Source organism: Nanorana parkeri, unplaced genomic scaffold (genome assembly GCF_000935625.1).
Source record: "Nanorana parkeri isolate BGI_ZX_2015 unplaced genomic scaffold, ASM93562v1 scaffold1014, whole genome shotgun sequence".
Lineage (NCBI taxonomy): Eukaryota > Metazoa > Chordata > Amphibia > Anura > Dicroglossidae > Nanorana > Nanorana parkeri.
In genome coordinates this window covers 230,159-248,647 of record NW_017307282.1, presented here as the reverse complement: position 1 = coordinate 248,647, position 18,489 = coordinate 230,159, and the positions used below count along the sequence as shown (strand labels likewise).

The 18,489-nt window shown below is 41.4% G+C and overlaps 1 protein-coding gene across 2 annotated transcripts in view; it reads left to right on the top strand.

Moving 5' to 3' along the window:
* The window catches only part of NT5E (5'-nucleotidase ecto), a 70,929-nt gene that overhangs the window by 38,134 nt on the left and 14,306 nt on the right, over positions 1 to 18,489 (top strand). For both annotated transcript variants that reach the window (XM_018567135.1, XM_018567134.1), the window contains exons 3-4: positions 1,265 to 1,453; positions 4,725 to 4,922. In XM_018567135.1, the coding sequence (XP_018422637.1) occupies positions 1,265 to 1,453; positions 4,725 to 4,922 (387 nt within the window). The remainder of the gene's footprint in view (positions 1 to 1,264; positions 1,454 to 4,724; positions 4,923 to 18,489) is intronic.

Genomic DNA, 18,489 nt, shown 5'->3' with positions numbered 1-18,489 from the left:
TAGGAAATGGAGACGCACAGAATACATTATGCTTAGTGGGAAGCAAGGATTAGGGCTCATACACAGCATCTGCACAGATCATACACAACTCTGCATTGAGGTGGGTTGCGGTGCGGTGAAAAAAATACAGACATGCTGCACTTTCCTGCGCTTCATCTTATGTCAGCGCTGATCACCAAACTGCAGCTCCAAGATGTCACTTGTGATCAAATAACATTTAGAAAAAAGGAGAACAGTGTCTTGTATTGAACAATTTAAAGTGCCACCATTTACCACCGTTACACATCAGACACCAGCCCATGCACTAAAATGGCCCGTTTTAGAGCGCAGTCTGGTATGAATGAGCCCTAAATGTGAGCATGATGGTACACTCTACTCTATGCACACTTTTAAACCACAGGAGCTCCCTCTACAGGCAGTCTAGTCATAACACTGCTAAGGGGTCTTGTCATTTACCCGGTACATGGGTCTGACCCTGTTCGGTCTGAACACTCTAATACAATTATGGGTGGCCTAAGTTTTGTTTTGGATAGAGTAAAGATAAGAAGGGGCAACCCCACCCCCCCCCCCCCCCCTCTCTCTTCACCATTCACAGATCTCCTATTATTATTATCCCATTATGTATTAAGTTCTGTGAATGGAGGAGAAAGTTCAGTTGTTGAATGACAGAATCTCCTCTGCCATTTCCAGAGCTCGATACAATGTGGAATAATATTAAAATAATAATACGAGCTCTGTGAATGGAGGAGAGAGCTGAGGGGGCAGGGCCACCAGCGCAACTTTACACATTAGCTGCTGACAGACTCCTACAACTGAAGCCAAGACTTTTTTAGTTTTAATTAAAGTGGAGAGAGATTAGAAGAACACCTGTCAAGTTTTTTATTGCTGGCTGTATTCCTGTTAGGGAGATTCAATTTCTCTATTTGTCCTGGAGACTGTGAAAAAAAATCCCAAATTTTGGGTTGTCACAAGAACAGGAATAGATAGGAAACCTTCCTATGGGGATACTAGTTCTGGTGACCACAAGGAATTTCCCTCACTTTAGAGGGATTTCCTCACTTCTTGTTGTGAATATTGGACAGGAAATGAATGGAAATGTCCCCTATGGGACAAAAAGCTGTCAGGGGAGTATAGCCCTCCCTTACTCTATCCTCAACTAAATAACAGTTTTGGCTTCGGTTCTACTTTACTTATTTATTAAGCACTAAACCTTTAAATGATTGCATATTTGTGCTCAATATCTAAACAATATTCTGTATTTCAGGCCCACACCTGACATTTGAAGATGAGATAGAAGTTTTACAAAATGAAGTTTCTAAAGTTTTAACTCTTGGGGTAAATAAGGTGATAGCTCTGGGTCACTCTGGCTTTGAAACCGACAAACTTATTGCTCAGAAGGTGCGTGGAGTGGATGTGGTTGTCGGAGGACACTCAAATACATTCCTTTACACAGGTCAGTTTTTCACTTATCAGTCTGTTTTCCATGTATTGGGTGTGTTATTGGTGCTTAAAATTTTACTGTAAGTACAACTCCACTGAACATGCAGAATTTTTAAGGGAACCTGTCAGAACAGCAATATTGTCATTATTGGCTGCAGATTCCAAGGTGGTCTTCCTTTTTCCTTCTTTGTTGCTTAGTGAGCCATTGATGCAGAACAATGCAGACAGTTCAGTGTCAGTCAGGACACTTGTTCTGGATTAGTGAGCCACCAGGCGGTGAAGAATAAGGATAAGGATGACTGCCCCAGAGTTGGCATCTTTAAAAACAAGTCAGCAATGGTAAATCCTATAATTCTATCAGTATAATCAGCAGTCTTATAGACAGTATTTATTGCCTTTCATATAGTAGAAGCGCAGCATTTGTTCATTGTTATGCCATTCATTGTAAAAGGATTTGCATCTGTGGAATGCAACTTTGTCTGCAGAACACTCTCCTATCGAATCTGATTTCTGGAGATGCAGCTGGTTGGAAATAAAAGTATAAAGTATAAAGCAAAAATATAGGTGGTAAATGCTGTATGTGTTACATGTCCCTAGAACCCACTCTGATTTTCCTAATTCCTAGGATGAATTGCTCAGCAAATTGATAGGTTCATGTCGTGCTGTGCCACATAAAAATTAGCAAGTCTGACAACCCTACAAAGGGAACTTTGTTCTAAAACAAGTTGATGTTAGAGTAAAAGTATATTTTAGCCAGAAGTCAGTGTGTTATCACTGACCCATTTCCTATAACATTCTCTTTCCTTAGTCTCTCCTGTGCTATGTTTAGCATCAAGTCAGCAGTACTTTAAGGAAGGTCTAGCCCCTGGTGGCTCAACTACAGGCAGCCAGATCCGTTCCTGCAGTGGTCACAATTCAAATAAGACATGAACTATGTCCACAGTTACACACACTTGATCCAGAGGAAGAAAAAAATCATTAAAGCATGGTTCAGTTTGCTCCTACAGGGCAAAAAAAAACCCTTCCAGATCCCATAAGGCAATTGCATATTTCCTGAATTATCAATCTCCGTTGTTTTTTACTACTAAAATGTTAACATTTAGTTATGTTCTGTGCATTTAGGGATGCATCTAGATTTTTAAAAACAATTAACCAGCTGGCTAGAACTACCGTAGTTCCTGAGGCAGCCTATTCTACATTTTCATAGCTCTTACTATGAAGAAGTCTTTCCATATTGAAAGGTTAAACCTCTTTCCCTCCAGATGCAACTTGTGCCGCCTTGTCCCTTTAAGTGACCTTATATAGGTGGTAAATATTTTATGTGTTACATGTCACGTGAACCCACTCTGATTTCCATAATGCCTAGGATAAAATGGTTTAGCAAATTGAGCCCTTATAAGAGAACTATGGGTTAAGTGTTTTTCCACATAGTTCTCTTTAGGGTCACGGAAGGACATACACTAGCGTCCTCCACTGACCCAAAGCTCAGTTGCCTGCGATATACTGTGAGTGCCGCAGCCGGGACGGATCCAGACATTACTGTTGAGATCCACCCAGCTGCGTGAGTGACCGCTGGCTCGGCCTATCTAGAGGCCGAGCCAGCTGTGCCCGCCCCTCCCCTCCCCTGTCTGTTCCTCCACTCAGCGCTGGAGGATCAGAGAGAGGAGGGGGGGAATCCCTGCGGGCTCATTGCAGGGAGACGATCAAGAAGTGAGCAGATTGTGCATGTTTCTGCTCACTTCCCGATCTATGGAGCCGACCTGTGACAGCTTCTTTGTCACAGGATGAGTGGAAATCACTCACCTCATAGATCTCCTTTAATTTTCTCTTCATGGTCATCTCATCCCCCCTTAATCGTCTCTTCTCAATAGAGTACAAATTCAGTTTAGCTTATTTTTCATCATAACTGAGCTCCCCCATGCCTCTTATCAGTTTATTTGACCTCCTGCACACTTTTCAGTTCCATAACATCCTTTTTGTGAACTGGTGCCCAACACTGAACTACACATTCCAGATAAGGTCTTACTTTACAGGAATGCATCCAGCTTCTGTGTAGTCCTAGTAGAAATAGTATGAATGTAACATTCTTTATGTATCTAACCCTTTTGCTGACTTGGACTTAAGGGTTACGTCGGAGAAACATTTTGCAGTAGGCCTGCTCAGTCATCCACTGCCGTTTCACAAGCTGTAGGTTAATGGTCACTTCAGAAATCAAAAACGTACAGTCATCTGGTGCTCAGGACTGCCTGGAATTATAAATCGTTGTAATCGGCCACTAACAAGTCACCGTTCACATTCAGTCATAATGTTTTCTCTGTAATGTTTTCTCTGAAAGTGGCCTATTTCTGCTGCTGAACCTCTTAAAGTGTTACAGATATAATAGAAAGGTCTTCTAAATGTATTGTTCATCACTCAATACCAGAAATAATAAAAGTAAGGCCCTTTTCAGATGAGCATGTCAGGAGGGGATCCGTTAACAGATCATCTCCTGATCACAGCAGTACGGATCGGATGTCATCGCTGTGACATCCGTGTCCGTACAGTTTTTTCCTCCATCTTGCAATGGAGAAAAAACTGAAACTGCCGTACCCCTTTGTCTGTCTATGGGGAATCTGATGTAAACTGACATGTGTCTGTTTACATCAGATTACCTCCAGTCTGGCACGATCAGGTCCGTCGAAACGGATCTCCGATCCGTCTGTTGGCCTAGCCAGAGCCGGGGCTAAACGGGTGCCTATAGACTTGCATAGATCGTCCGATCAGGTCCGGTTGAAAAACTGACAGGCAGACCCAAGCGCACCGCTCATTTAGAAAGGGGCCTATGGTGGAGGGGAAATAAATCATTCCTTCAGTTAAAAGCCAGTAACTGACTTGTACACCTGCTATGATCTTATGTCTCTCTCCTACATCCAACATCAACAAGTGAAAGCCAGTTGCAGCCATTACTTGCACGTTTTCTGGAGCATTATGTTGCAGTGATATTATTAGTCCTTTTTCTCAATTAAAAAGTAATGACTTAGGGCCAATTCAGATATGTGTAATGCATTGAACTAATTGCAGTGTGTTGTGGTGCCATTCACTTTAAATAGCACCCCAACGCACCTAGCCAACCTACCTGCATTTTAGTCCATCGTTGGGGTACTCTGAATTGTAAAATAATTATGTGTGCTGCCTTAATACATGTGTAGTATCCTGCCTTAGCAGTCTGAAGTGAACATTAGTAATCTGTCACACTGATTTTCAGATTACTGTCAGATCTGATTCTTTGATACATTTTATTACAGGTCCACCACCTTCCAATGATGTCCCAGTTGGGGAATATCCTTTTATCGTGAAATCCGATGATGGGCGTTCTGTACCTGTGGTTCAAGCATATGCCTTTGGAAAATATCTTGGCTACTTAAATGTGACTTTTGATGCACAAGGAAATGTCTTACATTCCTGGGGAAATCCAATTTTGCTGAACAGCAGCATTCCTGAAGGTTGGTAAATCTAATCTCTCTTGCTAAAAACATATACATTTTAGGATTGGAATCAGAAATGTGTAGTGTGTAAGTTATTATAAAAGGTATTATATGGCATAGAGCCCTTATCATGGATTTAGTATAGCCCATTGCAACATATCTCTCATTATGCAAAATAGGGGTCTACAGTATACAGCTATATAGATCTTCACTAATGCTGTGCATCTGTTATACAAAAGGATGAAACTTTTTATCCATCTGCTCAGTTTGTCATATGCTTTGTGTGTTAAGAAGATGATAATATGAATATTTTTTAGAAATATCATCAAATCTGTAATTTCAAATGTTGCAGAAATTATACTAAAAAGGGGTCAATAGTAACGTCTGTTTCAGACAGATATAAGGCATGACAGTGAAACATAGCAAAATACAGTAAGCCAACATCTGAGGTACGCATTTATAAAGTAAAAATTAGCTGACCATTCACTGCTTTTTCACCACCAAAAGATTCATTACATTCATAAAGCAGATTTAAGGGTTAGATACATCATTAGTTTGCTAAACCAATGTGATATTTAGGTTTCCCATTTTTTATGGAAACTTAAAGAATGATTAAACTCTCTCTTCTTCTTTTTTTTTACTAATGTATCCATATCTGTATGTAACAGACAAATATACAATACATTGCTTAGGAAAGTAAAAACCCTTTTTTTTTTATTTACCGGCATTACAAAGCCTGATATAACTCGTCACGTACAGTGTACGTGGCCAGTCATATAGGCACAAAGTGACAGGACTGTACGTCTCCCGTCACGAAGGGGTTAATAAGCTTAAAAAAGAAAGCATTTTCAAATCAATTTAAGAAAAGAAACAAAGAAAAAAACAAAGTCACTAGGGCCCTCCCGCAGTTGCCAGGGGGACCACACCCGCTCGAATTTAGAGATGGTGTTATGTCATCGAGCCGTTAAGTATTCCGAACTATGAATATCATGAATCCTTCGCAACAGTTCTGTCTCAGACGGAGGAATGGGTTGCCGCCATTTCAAAGCAATGAGGCATCTGGTTGCGGTTAGGACATGATTAATAAGTTTAGTAGTGGTCTTCGAAAAATGTAAGATGGGGAGGCCCAAAAGCAAATGTACTGGATCTTCTGGTATAGTTTTACCAACTAGCTTTTGAAGCAGGGATATTGCACATTTCCAAAAGGGGCATGTCTTTGGACAATCCCAAAATATATGCAATAAGCTACCCTTTGAAGTCAAGCATCGCCAGCAATCCGGTGGCAGCGAAGGATTCATATACTGCAGCAAGTCCGGGGTGCGATACCAGTGGAAGAGAATCTTGTATTGATTTTCTTGATATATGGTGCAAATAGAGGTCTTACTAGCATCGGTCCAGATCTCCTCCCACTTCTCCATTTCTAATGTCCGACCAAGAGCCTTCTCACATTTAATCATGTATTTATGTTTGGGGAAGGGAAGATCGGTAATTGAGTTAAGCAATTTATAAATGTCAAATGTTTGTGGGTGGGGCCGTCTAAGCACAGTTTTTCAAACGGGGTTAATGGCGAAAAAGTAAGAGAAGTAGAGACTGTGTATGCAAAGTGTTAAATCTGAAAAAAAAGATCTGGCTGGTAAATTAAACCTGGTTTGCAAAGTAGGGAAAGGCATTAAATTCTATTATTATGAAGAATGTTTCTGAAGAATGTTTCTGAAGCGAAAAAGAGAGTGATCCATCCAAGGACGAGCAGTATGGTGATTAAGCGTTACAGGTAGGAGAGGCGTGTATAAAAATGATCTCATAGAGGTGGTGGTCTTGGTAAGGTTAAATTTAGACCCTGCATGGCACCAAATGGCTTTAGTATGTTGTATAGTTGATAGTAATGGAGGGGCCTGTGATAACAGAGGGGTGGGCCATATTATAGAGTTTAGATGAAGTGGGGAGATCCAAAGGTTTTCTATTTCTGCCCAACTGTTAGGCGGGTGTAGAGAGCACCAAGAAGCCAGAGGTCGTAAGTGAACAGCAAGATAGTATTTAACTATGTCTGGAAACGCCAGTCCACCCTGTGTTCTGGGGGCTACTAACACCGAGCTGGCAACTCTATGTCCTGAATTGTCCCATGTAAATTGAAGAAGCGAGCGTTGCAGGGCTTTAAGGTCAGACATAGGGATTTTAACAGGCAATGTCCCAAAGTAGTAAAGCAGCTTTGGCAGAATCGTCATTTTAATTGATGCCATTCTGCCAATCCAGGATAGATGATATGATCTCCATCTCTGAAGATGGTTTCTAATTTCTCGGGGGGTAAGGTAGATACCTAAAAAATATTTCATTTTATCAAATTTCCAATTGTACTCAAAAGAAGACTGGAGGAAAGACAACACTTCCTGAGGGATATGAATTGGCATTTCCTCAGATTTAGTTAAATTAAGTTTATACCCTGATATGGACGAGTAATTGGACAATTCCCTGTGTAGGTTAGGTAAAGAGATAAACGGTTTAGTCAGGGTCAATAAAATATCATCTGCAAACAAGGAAAGTTTAAAAGCATGTCCTTTGACTTGTATACCAGTGATGTCTGGAGAATTCCTAATATGAGTCGCCAGTGACTCAATGCAAAGGACAAAAAGAAGGGGGGATAAAGGACAACCCTGTTGAGTACCGTTGCATATAGGAAAGAAGGAGGATAATGAAAAGGGGAGTTTAATAGTGGCAGAAGGAGTGGAATAAAGACTGTTAATGACATGCAAAAAGGGTCCCTGTATCCCAATATGTTCTAGAGTGGAAAATAAAAATGGCCAACTAAGGTGATCGAATGTCTTCTCAGCATCGAGGCTCAGAATCAAAGATTCTGTATCTGAGAAGTTCAGAATGTCTATAAGATCTATCGTACGCCTTGTATTGTCTCCAGCTTGTCTGCCTAAAACAAAGGCCAACTTGGTCCTTGGTCGGGAGGAATGGGCCTAATCGGAGTGCCAGCAGTTTAGAAAAAAAAATTAAATCTGAGTTTAATAGGGCAATAGGTCGATAACTGGAACATTCCAGATGGTCTTTACCGGATTTAGGGATTACTGTAATATACGAAGCAAGCATAGATGTAGGCATAGGTGATGCTGCAAAAAAATCATTATATAGTGTCAATAGGTGTGGATTAAGAATAGAGCTAAAGGTTTTATAGTACAGGTAAGGGAAGCCCCCTGAGTCTGGGGCATTGCCATTGGGCAAGCATTTAATAACTAGGGTCAGCTCTTCAAGTGTAATAGGACGATTAAGAAATTGTAGGTCCTCTTGTGAGATGTGAGGAGAGGGATATTCAGTGAGATAGCCCGTGATACGAGTTTTTAGAGTAGGATCAGCAGAATTGAATGCGGGATCTTGAATGTTATAAAGACGAGTGTAGTAGGTCTGGAAGATGGAGGCCACTTTGTCGGGGCTGAAGTGTTTTAAAATTTCTGTTTTACCAAAAGCATTGTTTTTTCCACCGCTGACATATCTAATTGTTGCAGTTGAGATCGAGTAGAAAGAATACGCCGAAGTAAATAAAGAGAGGGGGTAGATGTTAACAGCCGTTGGAGAGCCCCAAGCTGATCTTCCAAAGACTTACGTTGAAGCTGTGAATCGCGTTTAAGCTTACTAGAAAGAGCTATACATTGGCCTCGCATAACTGTTTTATGGGCCTCCCATAGGGTACTAGAAAGATCCACAGTGCCTTCGTTCAAAGAAAAATAATCAAGCAGAGATGTTTCAAGTTGGGACTCAGTTATTTAATTTTTGAGGAGCCAATAATTTAAACGCCAGTTATAAGGTTTTACCGGAGGAGGGAACATGCGAACTGAGAGAACTATAGGGGCATGGTCAGACCAAGTAATAGAAGTATTTTCGGCAGAGATAGTAGCACGTAAAGCTGCAGTGTTAACTAGGAAGCGGTCTATTCTAGTGTGGGTTTCATGAGCATTAGAGTTAGAGCATCTGTTGGATTCAGAGTTCTCCAGACATCAAACAAAGCATATCGTTTAAGCAGAAGTTGAAATTGATGTGCAAGTCTTACTGTACCCCCAGTGGTCGAACTTCCAACCAACCCCAGTCTATCAAGAGTTGGGGATAAGATTACATTAAAATCACAACCGATAATCATATATTGATGAGCTGTGGAGGACAGTTTCGAAAAAACAGTTTTAAAAAAGGTATTTGTCTAGTGTTTGGGGTGTATAAATTGCATAACGTAATCTGTTCGGATCCCCATATACCATGAAGAATTATATACCTACCTCCTGGGTGAATAAAGACTTCTGAGGGTTTAAAAGGGCCCGCTTTCCCTAGGGGCAGTTAGCTACATCATAAGTAGGAAAACGAGATTTTTAAAAATTAAATGAACTCTGAGCAGAGAAATGAGTTTCCTGAAGGAATACCACATCTGGGTTTAAGCGCTTTAGCTCTCTAGAAAGTAGTCCCCTTTTACGGTTAGAATCGAGACCCTTTACATTGAAGGAGACTATATCATAATTGCTGGGTGGAGCCATTGAGATTTGAAGAAAGAGGAAACCAATATATATGCACCAGTCGATGAAAGATATAGATACAACTTACCAACTGGAAGGCACCCCGGCAAGTAAGGGGGTTCCCGAGGCAATACGCATGGAGGGTCGCTTATATAGCACAGCAGATAAGAGATCCCGAGACAAAATTTCTTAAGGTTATAAAAAGGAAACAAAGCATAAAAATTAGTAAACATAGATCGAAAAAAAATAGAATGAAATAAAAATAAAAAATACTTGGCATACACCAAGATTTAGGACAAAAACTGCTATTATCGGACTCCATGGAGTCCGATGATACCCTAACAACCTTAGTTACCACCAATAGGGTATAAGAGCAGTGAAAAAACTAAACTACTATAGTAATTCAATTAAATTTAAGAGGAAAAAAAAGATATACGAACTTGAAAATCAAGCTGTAGGCAGCTCTCCCTACAGTAACTATTTATATTACAATATTATATGATTTCTGCGATTAAAAGCTTAGTCCCCAAGAGAAAAAGGGGATAAAAGGACCCGCTATAGGGTGTACCCCAAAGAGAAACACATAGAATCAACATCACAGCTGTATAATAGATCTCGAAAATAACTAGGTATAGATTTAATCTGGGGTAAGCTATGGTCTCTACTACTCAGACTACTAGGTTTCCTTAAAGCATTATATCTGAAACATGATTATGCAAATACATATCAATCAATTAATGTTTGCAGTGGTAGCCCAAGTGATATCCACATTGTCTAAGTATTCATTCTCGATGTGGGTCATGATCACGAGGGGCACCCTGCGATCCATATCTTTTCTTCCTGGCAATCCCCTGTCATTGGGGTGGTTGTCGAGGTGCAGTGGGTAATGGGTCCCAAACTGGGAGTTTAGGGCAGATAATGTCCAGATCTCTACAAAATGCACTAAGATCTTCAGGTACTCTCAATGTGGCCGTTTTACCCTCTTTTTCTAGCAATAAGGCTGAAAGGGAAACCCTACCTATATGGGATATTGGCTTCTCGGAGTAAAGTAAGCAATGGATGCAATAGTCTGCGTTGCTGCAGGGTTATCCAAGAGAGGTCTGAAAACAATTGGATTTGTACACCCTCGAACTCCAGGTTTCGCATCCTACGTGCTGACTGCATAATTTCCTCTTTAAGCGTGTATGAATGAACCCTGCAGACCACGTTCCTAGGCTGGGTAGGGGCCCCACGAGAGCGGAATGCTCTATGGGCACGGTCAAGTTCAACCTTATGAGTAGGAGGTTTGCCCAATAGGTTGTTAAATATAACTTGTAGGGTCTTGTGAAGGGTTTCCAAACCCGTAACTTCTGGCAGGCCCTTAATCCTAATATTGTTCCTACGGCCCCTATTATCCAGGTCTTCAACATGGCATTGTAAGTCTCTTATAGTGGAATTCTGAACAAGCACCTGTGTTTGAAGTGAATGGAGATCCTGTCTTATCTCTTGGTTGTCAGATTCAACCATCACCACACGATTAGCTAGATGTTGAAAGTCCTCACGTAGGACCGTTATTTCAGAACGACAGGTATCTCTAACTTCTTGAATCAAAACACGAAAGTCGTTTTTATTTGGGATGAACTTAATAAAGTCCCTCCAAGATGTGGGTTCCTCCACATCAGAGTCAGGTGACAACAGGGTAGACATTGGCGCTAGAGAGTGAGGACTGGATTGATGCGATCCTATTTTAGTAGTGGCAGGCCAGTTCTGCAAGGTCATAGACTCTTGTCCTATCTTAATGGGTATAGCGGGGGAATTAAATAAGGATCCTGCCAGGTTTCCCTCTTTTTCTAGCCAAGTGTCTATGCTGCTTTTAGCTTTAGAACCTTGATTAAAGATAGAGGGAGGAAGTGGCTCTATGTCTGCAGCGTGTAGTGATGGGAGAGATTGCTTGTCAGATGAGGAAGCCGATGAGCTCACAACCTGATCCTCACTGAAAGGAGACTGCAGTGAGTGAAGTGAGCTAGGGGAGACATCAGGAGGGCAGACTGGCCGATCATGTCCCATGGCTGCTGTGTTACATTCAAAGGGACCCGAGGCACAATCCAGGGATCTCAAGTCTCCCTGATGTTCAGGGAGTCTCCCTCTTTTGGACAGCAGCTCCTTGATGTCTGCGAGAGAAGCATTTTCTCCCTGAAAGGTTTACTCTGAGTAAACCTTTCCAGTAAGATATCAGTGGGTAAAGTTTCAGAGTGAGGCTTGCCTCCTGGAGGAAGGTCATGTGATCTCTAGAGTAGCCTCAGAACAAGGCTTGGCTCTTGTCTGGTCCTCAGAACAAGGCAAGAAGCTACTTGCTGCACAGAGAGGGCGGACATAGACTACTATTGAGAGCAGGTACAGGCACTGAGATCTAATGCTGCACTACCTCCCTGAAATGAGACGGGAACCTCCCTGAAATAAGGTTTTGCAGGTTGGGATGTCTGCACAATCTGACACAGAAACTGACAAAGAAGCTGACGGAGCAGCTGTAGGAGGAATTCCTGTCCCCGGGTGCCGCTCAAGGCAGAGATCATCACGTACCTGGGGGATCGCGGCGTCCGGTGTCATATTTGAAAGTTCCTCTGGGTACTTAAAATATGTTTCAATGGCCGCCGTAGATGCTGCCGTCTTACGAGATGCTGCAGCGTTCTTTGCTGATTTAGGGCCTTTATTGCGGACCATTCTTTCGGCGGTCCGGATCCCAGATAGCAGCTGGTAGTGGCAGCGGCAGCGGGACCCAAGCACGGCAACGAGTCGGGGGGAGCTGTGAGAGAGTACAGCTTTCTAGCCAGTCTGATGTAGCCGTCTAGCTCATCTAGTGCGGCCGTCTAGCTCGGTGTCAGAGTCTGGACACGGATCCCAGGTAGCAGCGGCAGATCCCATTCACACCATTCACACCGTGACCGGGGAGATCCTCATATCCTGCCGGTGTTCGATCAAAAGTTCCAAAAGTTCTGATGCCGTTGTCGAGCTAGACGGCCGCACTCCCTCGCAGCTCTCTCTACCTGTTGCAGTAAAAACCTTTTGACTTTAATATCACTTTACGGCCTTGACAGCGTTTATTGTTTTTATAATGCGACCAATACTACATTCAGCAACACCTATTGCTTTTAAAAATGTGTCATTTTTAAATAGGGAACCATTGTCCTCAATTCTGCTCACTTATTGGCAGACATATTTTCCACACTTTACCCACAATGAAATTGCAGGGACACATACTGAAGGCTGTACAGCCACCCTGATAACTTGGAGTTGACATGTCGGCCCTGCCTGACATCATTGGACAGGACAACTGGTGTCCTAGCAACCAAGGACTGAAGAGGAGAGGGGCCTGCACTGGATTATGCCTGGCAGTGGATGCACTGGCCTCGGAGGCCAAAGTATCCACTGTCAGCCAGCCTCAAGCCAGTGCAGGTCAGCGATCATGGTGGAGACAGAATCGCCACTTGGTCTGTGTCCGGACTGCAATCTGCCATTTAGGTACCCCTGATTTATTACAGGTATTTATATAGCGCCGACAATTTATGCAGCACTTTACATAGTTGTATATTCACATCAGTCCTTACCCTCGAGGAGCTTACAATCTAAGGTTTAAAGCATAGTAGTATAGCAGAGGTTCAGCTTACTGACAGCTGACTAAAGTCTAGTAATAATTTAGTGAGTACTGTCAGAGCCCTAAGAAATCCACATGTAGTTAGATCATGTGAGTGCATCAAACAAGGTGATAGGAGTCCAAAGTTTTAATTTGGACTCTTATTTCCTGATTTTCATAGTTGAATAGTAGGTGAGGTTGAATAAAAACACAGGTCCAGCAGGTTCAACCTATATGGTGTGTGTGTGTGTTTTTTGAAGCAGTTTATGTTTTACTCTGATACAACTATCTGTGGAAATGAATGCCACATTTTTACCACTCTCAAAGTAAAATACACCTTACGCAGCTTTCCATTATACCTCATCTCCTCAACTTCCCACAACTTCTTATTGTGCCTTCGCATCTTCCTCACGGTACTTGGTAGTGCAAAGTACTGCTGTCCTCATTGATGTAAACTGTAATCATGTCACTTCTTAAGCATTTCTTCTCTAAGGAGAACAATTCTAATTTTTGTATTTGACCTGACTAAAAGTAGATTTCTCCTTCAGCATGGAGGCCCCCATTTTTGTAGTGAACAGCTGAGTTGAAGCCAAGAGACCTCACCAGCGCCTACCACCTACCTTTTTGAGCGTTAATAAAGTACAGGGAGACACTTCAAATCTGAACCTGTCTCCCTAAATGTAAAGACTATACTTTTATTTCTCTAGCACATGATGTCACTCACCCGAGAGTTTATTAGATCACCATTGCCAAATGTAAACTGCAGCCATAGATTTTGACTTTATCTAAAATGAGATTATTTCTGGTTCGCTGCCTCCTTTGTCATGTATCAAATGTTTATTTTTAAAATACAGCAATATTCTTTCAATTTGACTCTTTCGATGTGGCCGCCATGCCTGCTACAGCAGAGGCAGTGCCGGCATGTAAACAAACCAACAACTACTAAAGCAGCTGCAGTTTTTTCTTCTTTTTTAAAATTCTGTCTGTTGTTGTGTTGTAGAAGTGATTCAATCACTTCTGCATGCTGATGTCTCCTAAAGAAAACCAGTCTCTGGCCTCTGCCAGGCCCCTTGTGATAACATTAAGGTTAAAAAAAGTTTAAAAAATTAAGTTTAACATAATTTGAAAAAATGAAAAGCCCCCCCTGCACACACATACAAACACAAATATATATTGGATGCACTTGCATACAAAAATGATGATTGCACCACACATATTAGTTATGAACAATGTGAAAGCCACAATGTATGGTAAACTCTAAACTGAGGAGCTGTAAAGGCTGTTCAAGTGTTTCCTATTAACAGTTTTATGTACTGTTGTTTTTTTGCCGCTTAAAAGGCACACATATCATCAAAGCTTGACATATTTGGCATCTATTTGCTTGACACAACCACATTTTTTTATATAGCAAAATATTGGGGTTCATATTGTGCTTGTGCACACTAAAATTAACAGACAGTCCTGCTCATCTAGTTTAGATTAAGTGATGATATCTGCAAGAACAGTACAGACAGGGTTAATTACGACAAATAAAACTTCCCCCAACTCCCTCAAAAAATGAGAACAAAGGAGATTTTTTCAGTCATGGAGTTTTCAGAAAAGAGCACCAAAAACTACTGTAGCTGCCATTTTTAATTTGTTTTTCAAAGTCGTGATATGTGAATATAAGGAATATAAAGTAGGTGTAATGCCAATTTGGTTGCAAAAGTGGAAATACACTTTATATCAGAATGGTGGCATTCAACATCGTGAATAGAGTTTGTTTTGCAGTGTTTGCTGTAACCAGTTTTTTCTCAGTGAAACTGAGTTGGGTAAATATAGCAGATTCTTTATGTTGGCATCTGTGAGGGATTAGTTACAAAAATAAAGATTTTATGAGCCTTTGTTTGCGGTAAAAAAAGATGAAAAACATTCTATTTTGTTGCAGGTGAACTGTTGGCAATCCCCAAATGCACGTCACTGCTGTAACCTGACCTGCGCTCTGTTATTTGCTTCTTTGCTACTGACTCCTGACCTATCTTTTAGATCCTTCTCTATGCTTCTGCTTTCACATATGTTTATTTGGTTTCTTACCTTGGCTTCTATTCTTTATTTCTATTTTTTAACCATTATTATTCAAACTTTCTTCATTTTTATTCATTATGTTTCTTCATTTTCTTTTACGTTTAGCATATTATAGGATACAATTTAAATTGTTTTTATCTGCAATGTCACTATTTTTTTTAAAAAACAAAACTGATACTTATACTGATCGAATAAGAAGACAGTGGGCTTTTAGTTTTAATACATTTTTTAATGTTTTTAGTTAACCCCTTCGCAACCACGGATATACCTAATACGTCGGTGGCAGCACAGCCCTGTAAACAGACTCTGTTTAACTTTGTAGGGCAGGTTCACACAATTTTTCGGACCAGATCTGGTCCGGAAAATGGTGTGAACCTGACAGCAGTTGGAGTGCATTCAGGACCAGACAAAATGAGACATGCAGTATTTTTCTGGTCTGGTCTGGAACAGACTGTGCTGGTGTGAACAGAGGCCAGAAATAGCATAGGGATACATTAGGATGCAATTTGGGTCCAGGAACAATCTGGTCAAGTCTGGAGATGATCTGGATGTGGTGTGAATGGGCCGCCAGCTTTACAATAGAAGCGATTCTGGTGGCTCAGCTGCCGCCAGATCGCTCCTATAGACCCGTAAAGTACTCGCCCCTCCTGCAGTGTTTGCCGGGCTCTGCTGCCTCTCCTGCGGACCCGGGACTGGCATGTTGGGTGCCAGTGGGAAGGCATTCGCCTTTCTCCTCCCTGTTCTATGGGACCAGGAGCGATGCGGATTGCATCACTTCCAGTCCCTGAGCTGTCATTACTCAACTCCTGAAGCCGAGCATTAAGCTATTGAAGTGCAATCTGCACTCCAATAACTTATTTAAAGTGGAAAGATCATACTATGGATCTTTTGGACCCCCAGTATCACCTTAAAGGGGACCTGTCATCACCAATATGCTATCACACAGGGGGGGGCTTGTATTTATCACTACATTTTTAGGTTTGATAAAGAGTTGCACCAATATCATGCAACATAAAAAATTTGCAACTGCCACCATTTTATTCTACAGGGTGTTGGCTTTCAGAAAATATATAATGCTTTGGAGTTTAAAGTAATTTTCAGGTCTGAAATGTGGATTATATCATGTGCGCAAAAAAATGAAAACAAAAAGGTCTTGGCAGCGAAAGGGTTAATCCTAATCATCCCTGCACCTCTGCCCTTAGCTATTATATTCCACCAGTAATATTCAAAATAATTTTTTTCATTTTTCTTTATTTTCACATTAAAAAAAGGCAACATTGTAAAATAAGCTTTTTTTAAATTTGTAAATAACTTTGCAATGCATTTTCAGAATCATAGTTTCAAATCATTTTTGCAAGACAACATGACCAAAAGAAAGTCTTGATCTGAAAAAGACCAGTGTCAGTGGTGTCGCTAAACGGCCTGTTCAAGGGGCAGTCTGACTAAATGTCAGTGCTGACTGTTCTTTCACGTTCTTTGTAACCCGACCTGTACTTTGTTGTTTGCTTCTTTGCTACTGTTTTGGCTTATTCCTGACCTTTCTTTTGATCCTTCTTAATACTTCTGCTTGGTTATCTGCTTATTTAGTTTCCGACCTCGGCTTCATCTCTGACTCTGATACTGCCTATGATTTAGTACCGTGGCAACCCCTGTTAAATGCTGACCATGGCCCGCTACTGCCTCTGACTCGATCCTAAGTAACTGTTCCGGTGCCTACTGTTGTCTATTTTGAGATGCAGCTGCAGTTCTATGGGTGCTCCTGATGCCTGCCTGCTGGTTTGCTCAGCAGACCTTGCTGTCTTGGACTCACTGCAAAGCCAGAGTTCTTAATTTCTGTTCGTGCTTCCAGTGGCCCCCCACCGACTGCTCCCCTGACACTCTTGCCTACACATCGTGCTGGTTCCTCCTGGTTGGCATCACTGGTCAGAAGTTCTGCAAGCAACATCCCCATGCATTCATGTTCCTTCTGTACCACAGCACCACCTGTCTTAATTCCAGGGGCGCTTGGTCATCTTAGTCTCAGTCTCATATCAAGCACTTGACACAGACTGAACAAGTATTTTGGGGATTTTGCAGGGAGACTAAAGGAAAACTTTAAGCGCAGATGCACTTATACTAAAGTGTTACAGCACATTTCTTTTAAAATGGGAGGTCAGATTGCTACTTTAAGTAATGACAAAGGTATTGCCGAATAAACTAAGGCTACTACAAAGCATAATTTCTCTGCTCAGGATGCCCGAGGCATTTTGTCTGTGACTATAACTGTCACTGTGACTGGGAAATCTGTGTTTGAGGGGGTGTTAAAAATGAAGACATGATTTTGTGGGTGTGGTGAAACATTTCTATTTTTCTTTTCTCAGAAAATGTGTCTATTGTGAATGGAAAAGCTCTGTAATCATTTAGTAATACAGACATGTGAACCATAAAAATAAATATTTGCCTTGGACTATGTAGTGTAACTGATAAGAATGCTGCTCCCAAGAACATGAAAGGAAAGGAAATCTAGAATAATTAATGTTAGCAGATAGAATGCAGGATAACCTGTTTGACAGAATTATATATATATTTTTTTTTAAAGCAGTGCACATACTTGAATTAGACCTGGGATCAGCATCTTGCATTCCCTGTACAACAGCATTCAGACTGGGGGAGGGCAGCACATGGAGTCAATCACTCATGCAGTAGTGCAAGAAGTATGCTATTATGAGGAGATAGCAGAGTGGCAGAAAGATGAGCTCACCATTCTGCTGTTTCTCCTTTCACTATCCAGTCACTGGCTAGGAGAGGGACAACAACAGTAAGCGGTCTATTTATAAACCTTTTGCACAGCCATTTGCACTATGAATCTCTGTGAATGTTTGTGCTATCCAAAAAGAGGCAAAAAGAAACCTTCTTAGTATATTTTCTTTTTTTTTTTAGGCCAAATGTAATGTAATGAAATCTCTTTTGGTTTTAACATACACTTTTGGAAACGATTATAGTTTCTTGAATAAAAATCACATTCACTGTTATTATTTTATTTGTTTGATCAACATTTTCTATCCTTCTCCATCAATTTTTTTCGTCACTACGATCGAAATCTACTGATGATTTCACCCCATTAAAAGAGAACTATGGGGTAACCTTTTTATCCCATAGTTCTCTTAAGGGTCATGGGAGGACATATACTAACCTCCTCCTGTGACCCAAAGCTCAGTATATAGCGAGCTACAGCTCGCTTTATACTGAGAGTGCTGCAGCCGGGACGGATCCTGACAATACTGTCGAGATCCACCCAGCTAGCTGATTAACAGGGGGCTCTGCCTATATAGTGGCAGAGCCGGCTGTGCCCACCCCCTCCCTGTCCGTTCCTCCAGCCAGCGCTGGAGGATCGGAGAGGAGGGGAAATCCCTGCGGGGGGGGGGGGGGGGTGTGG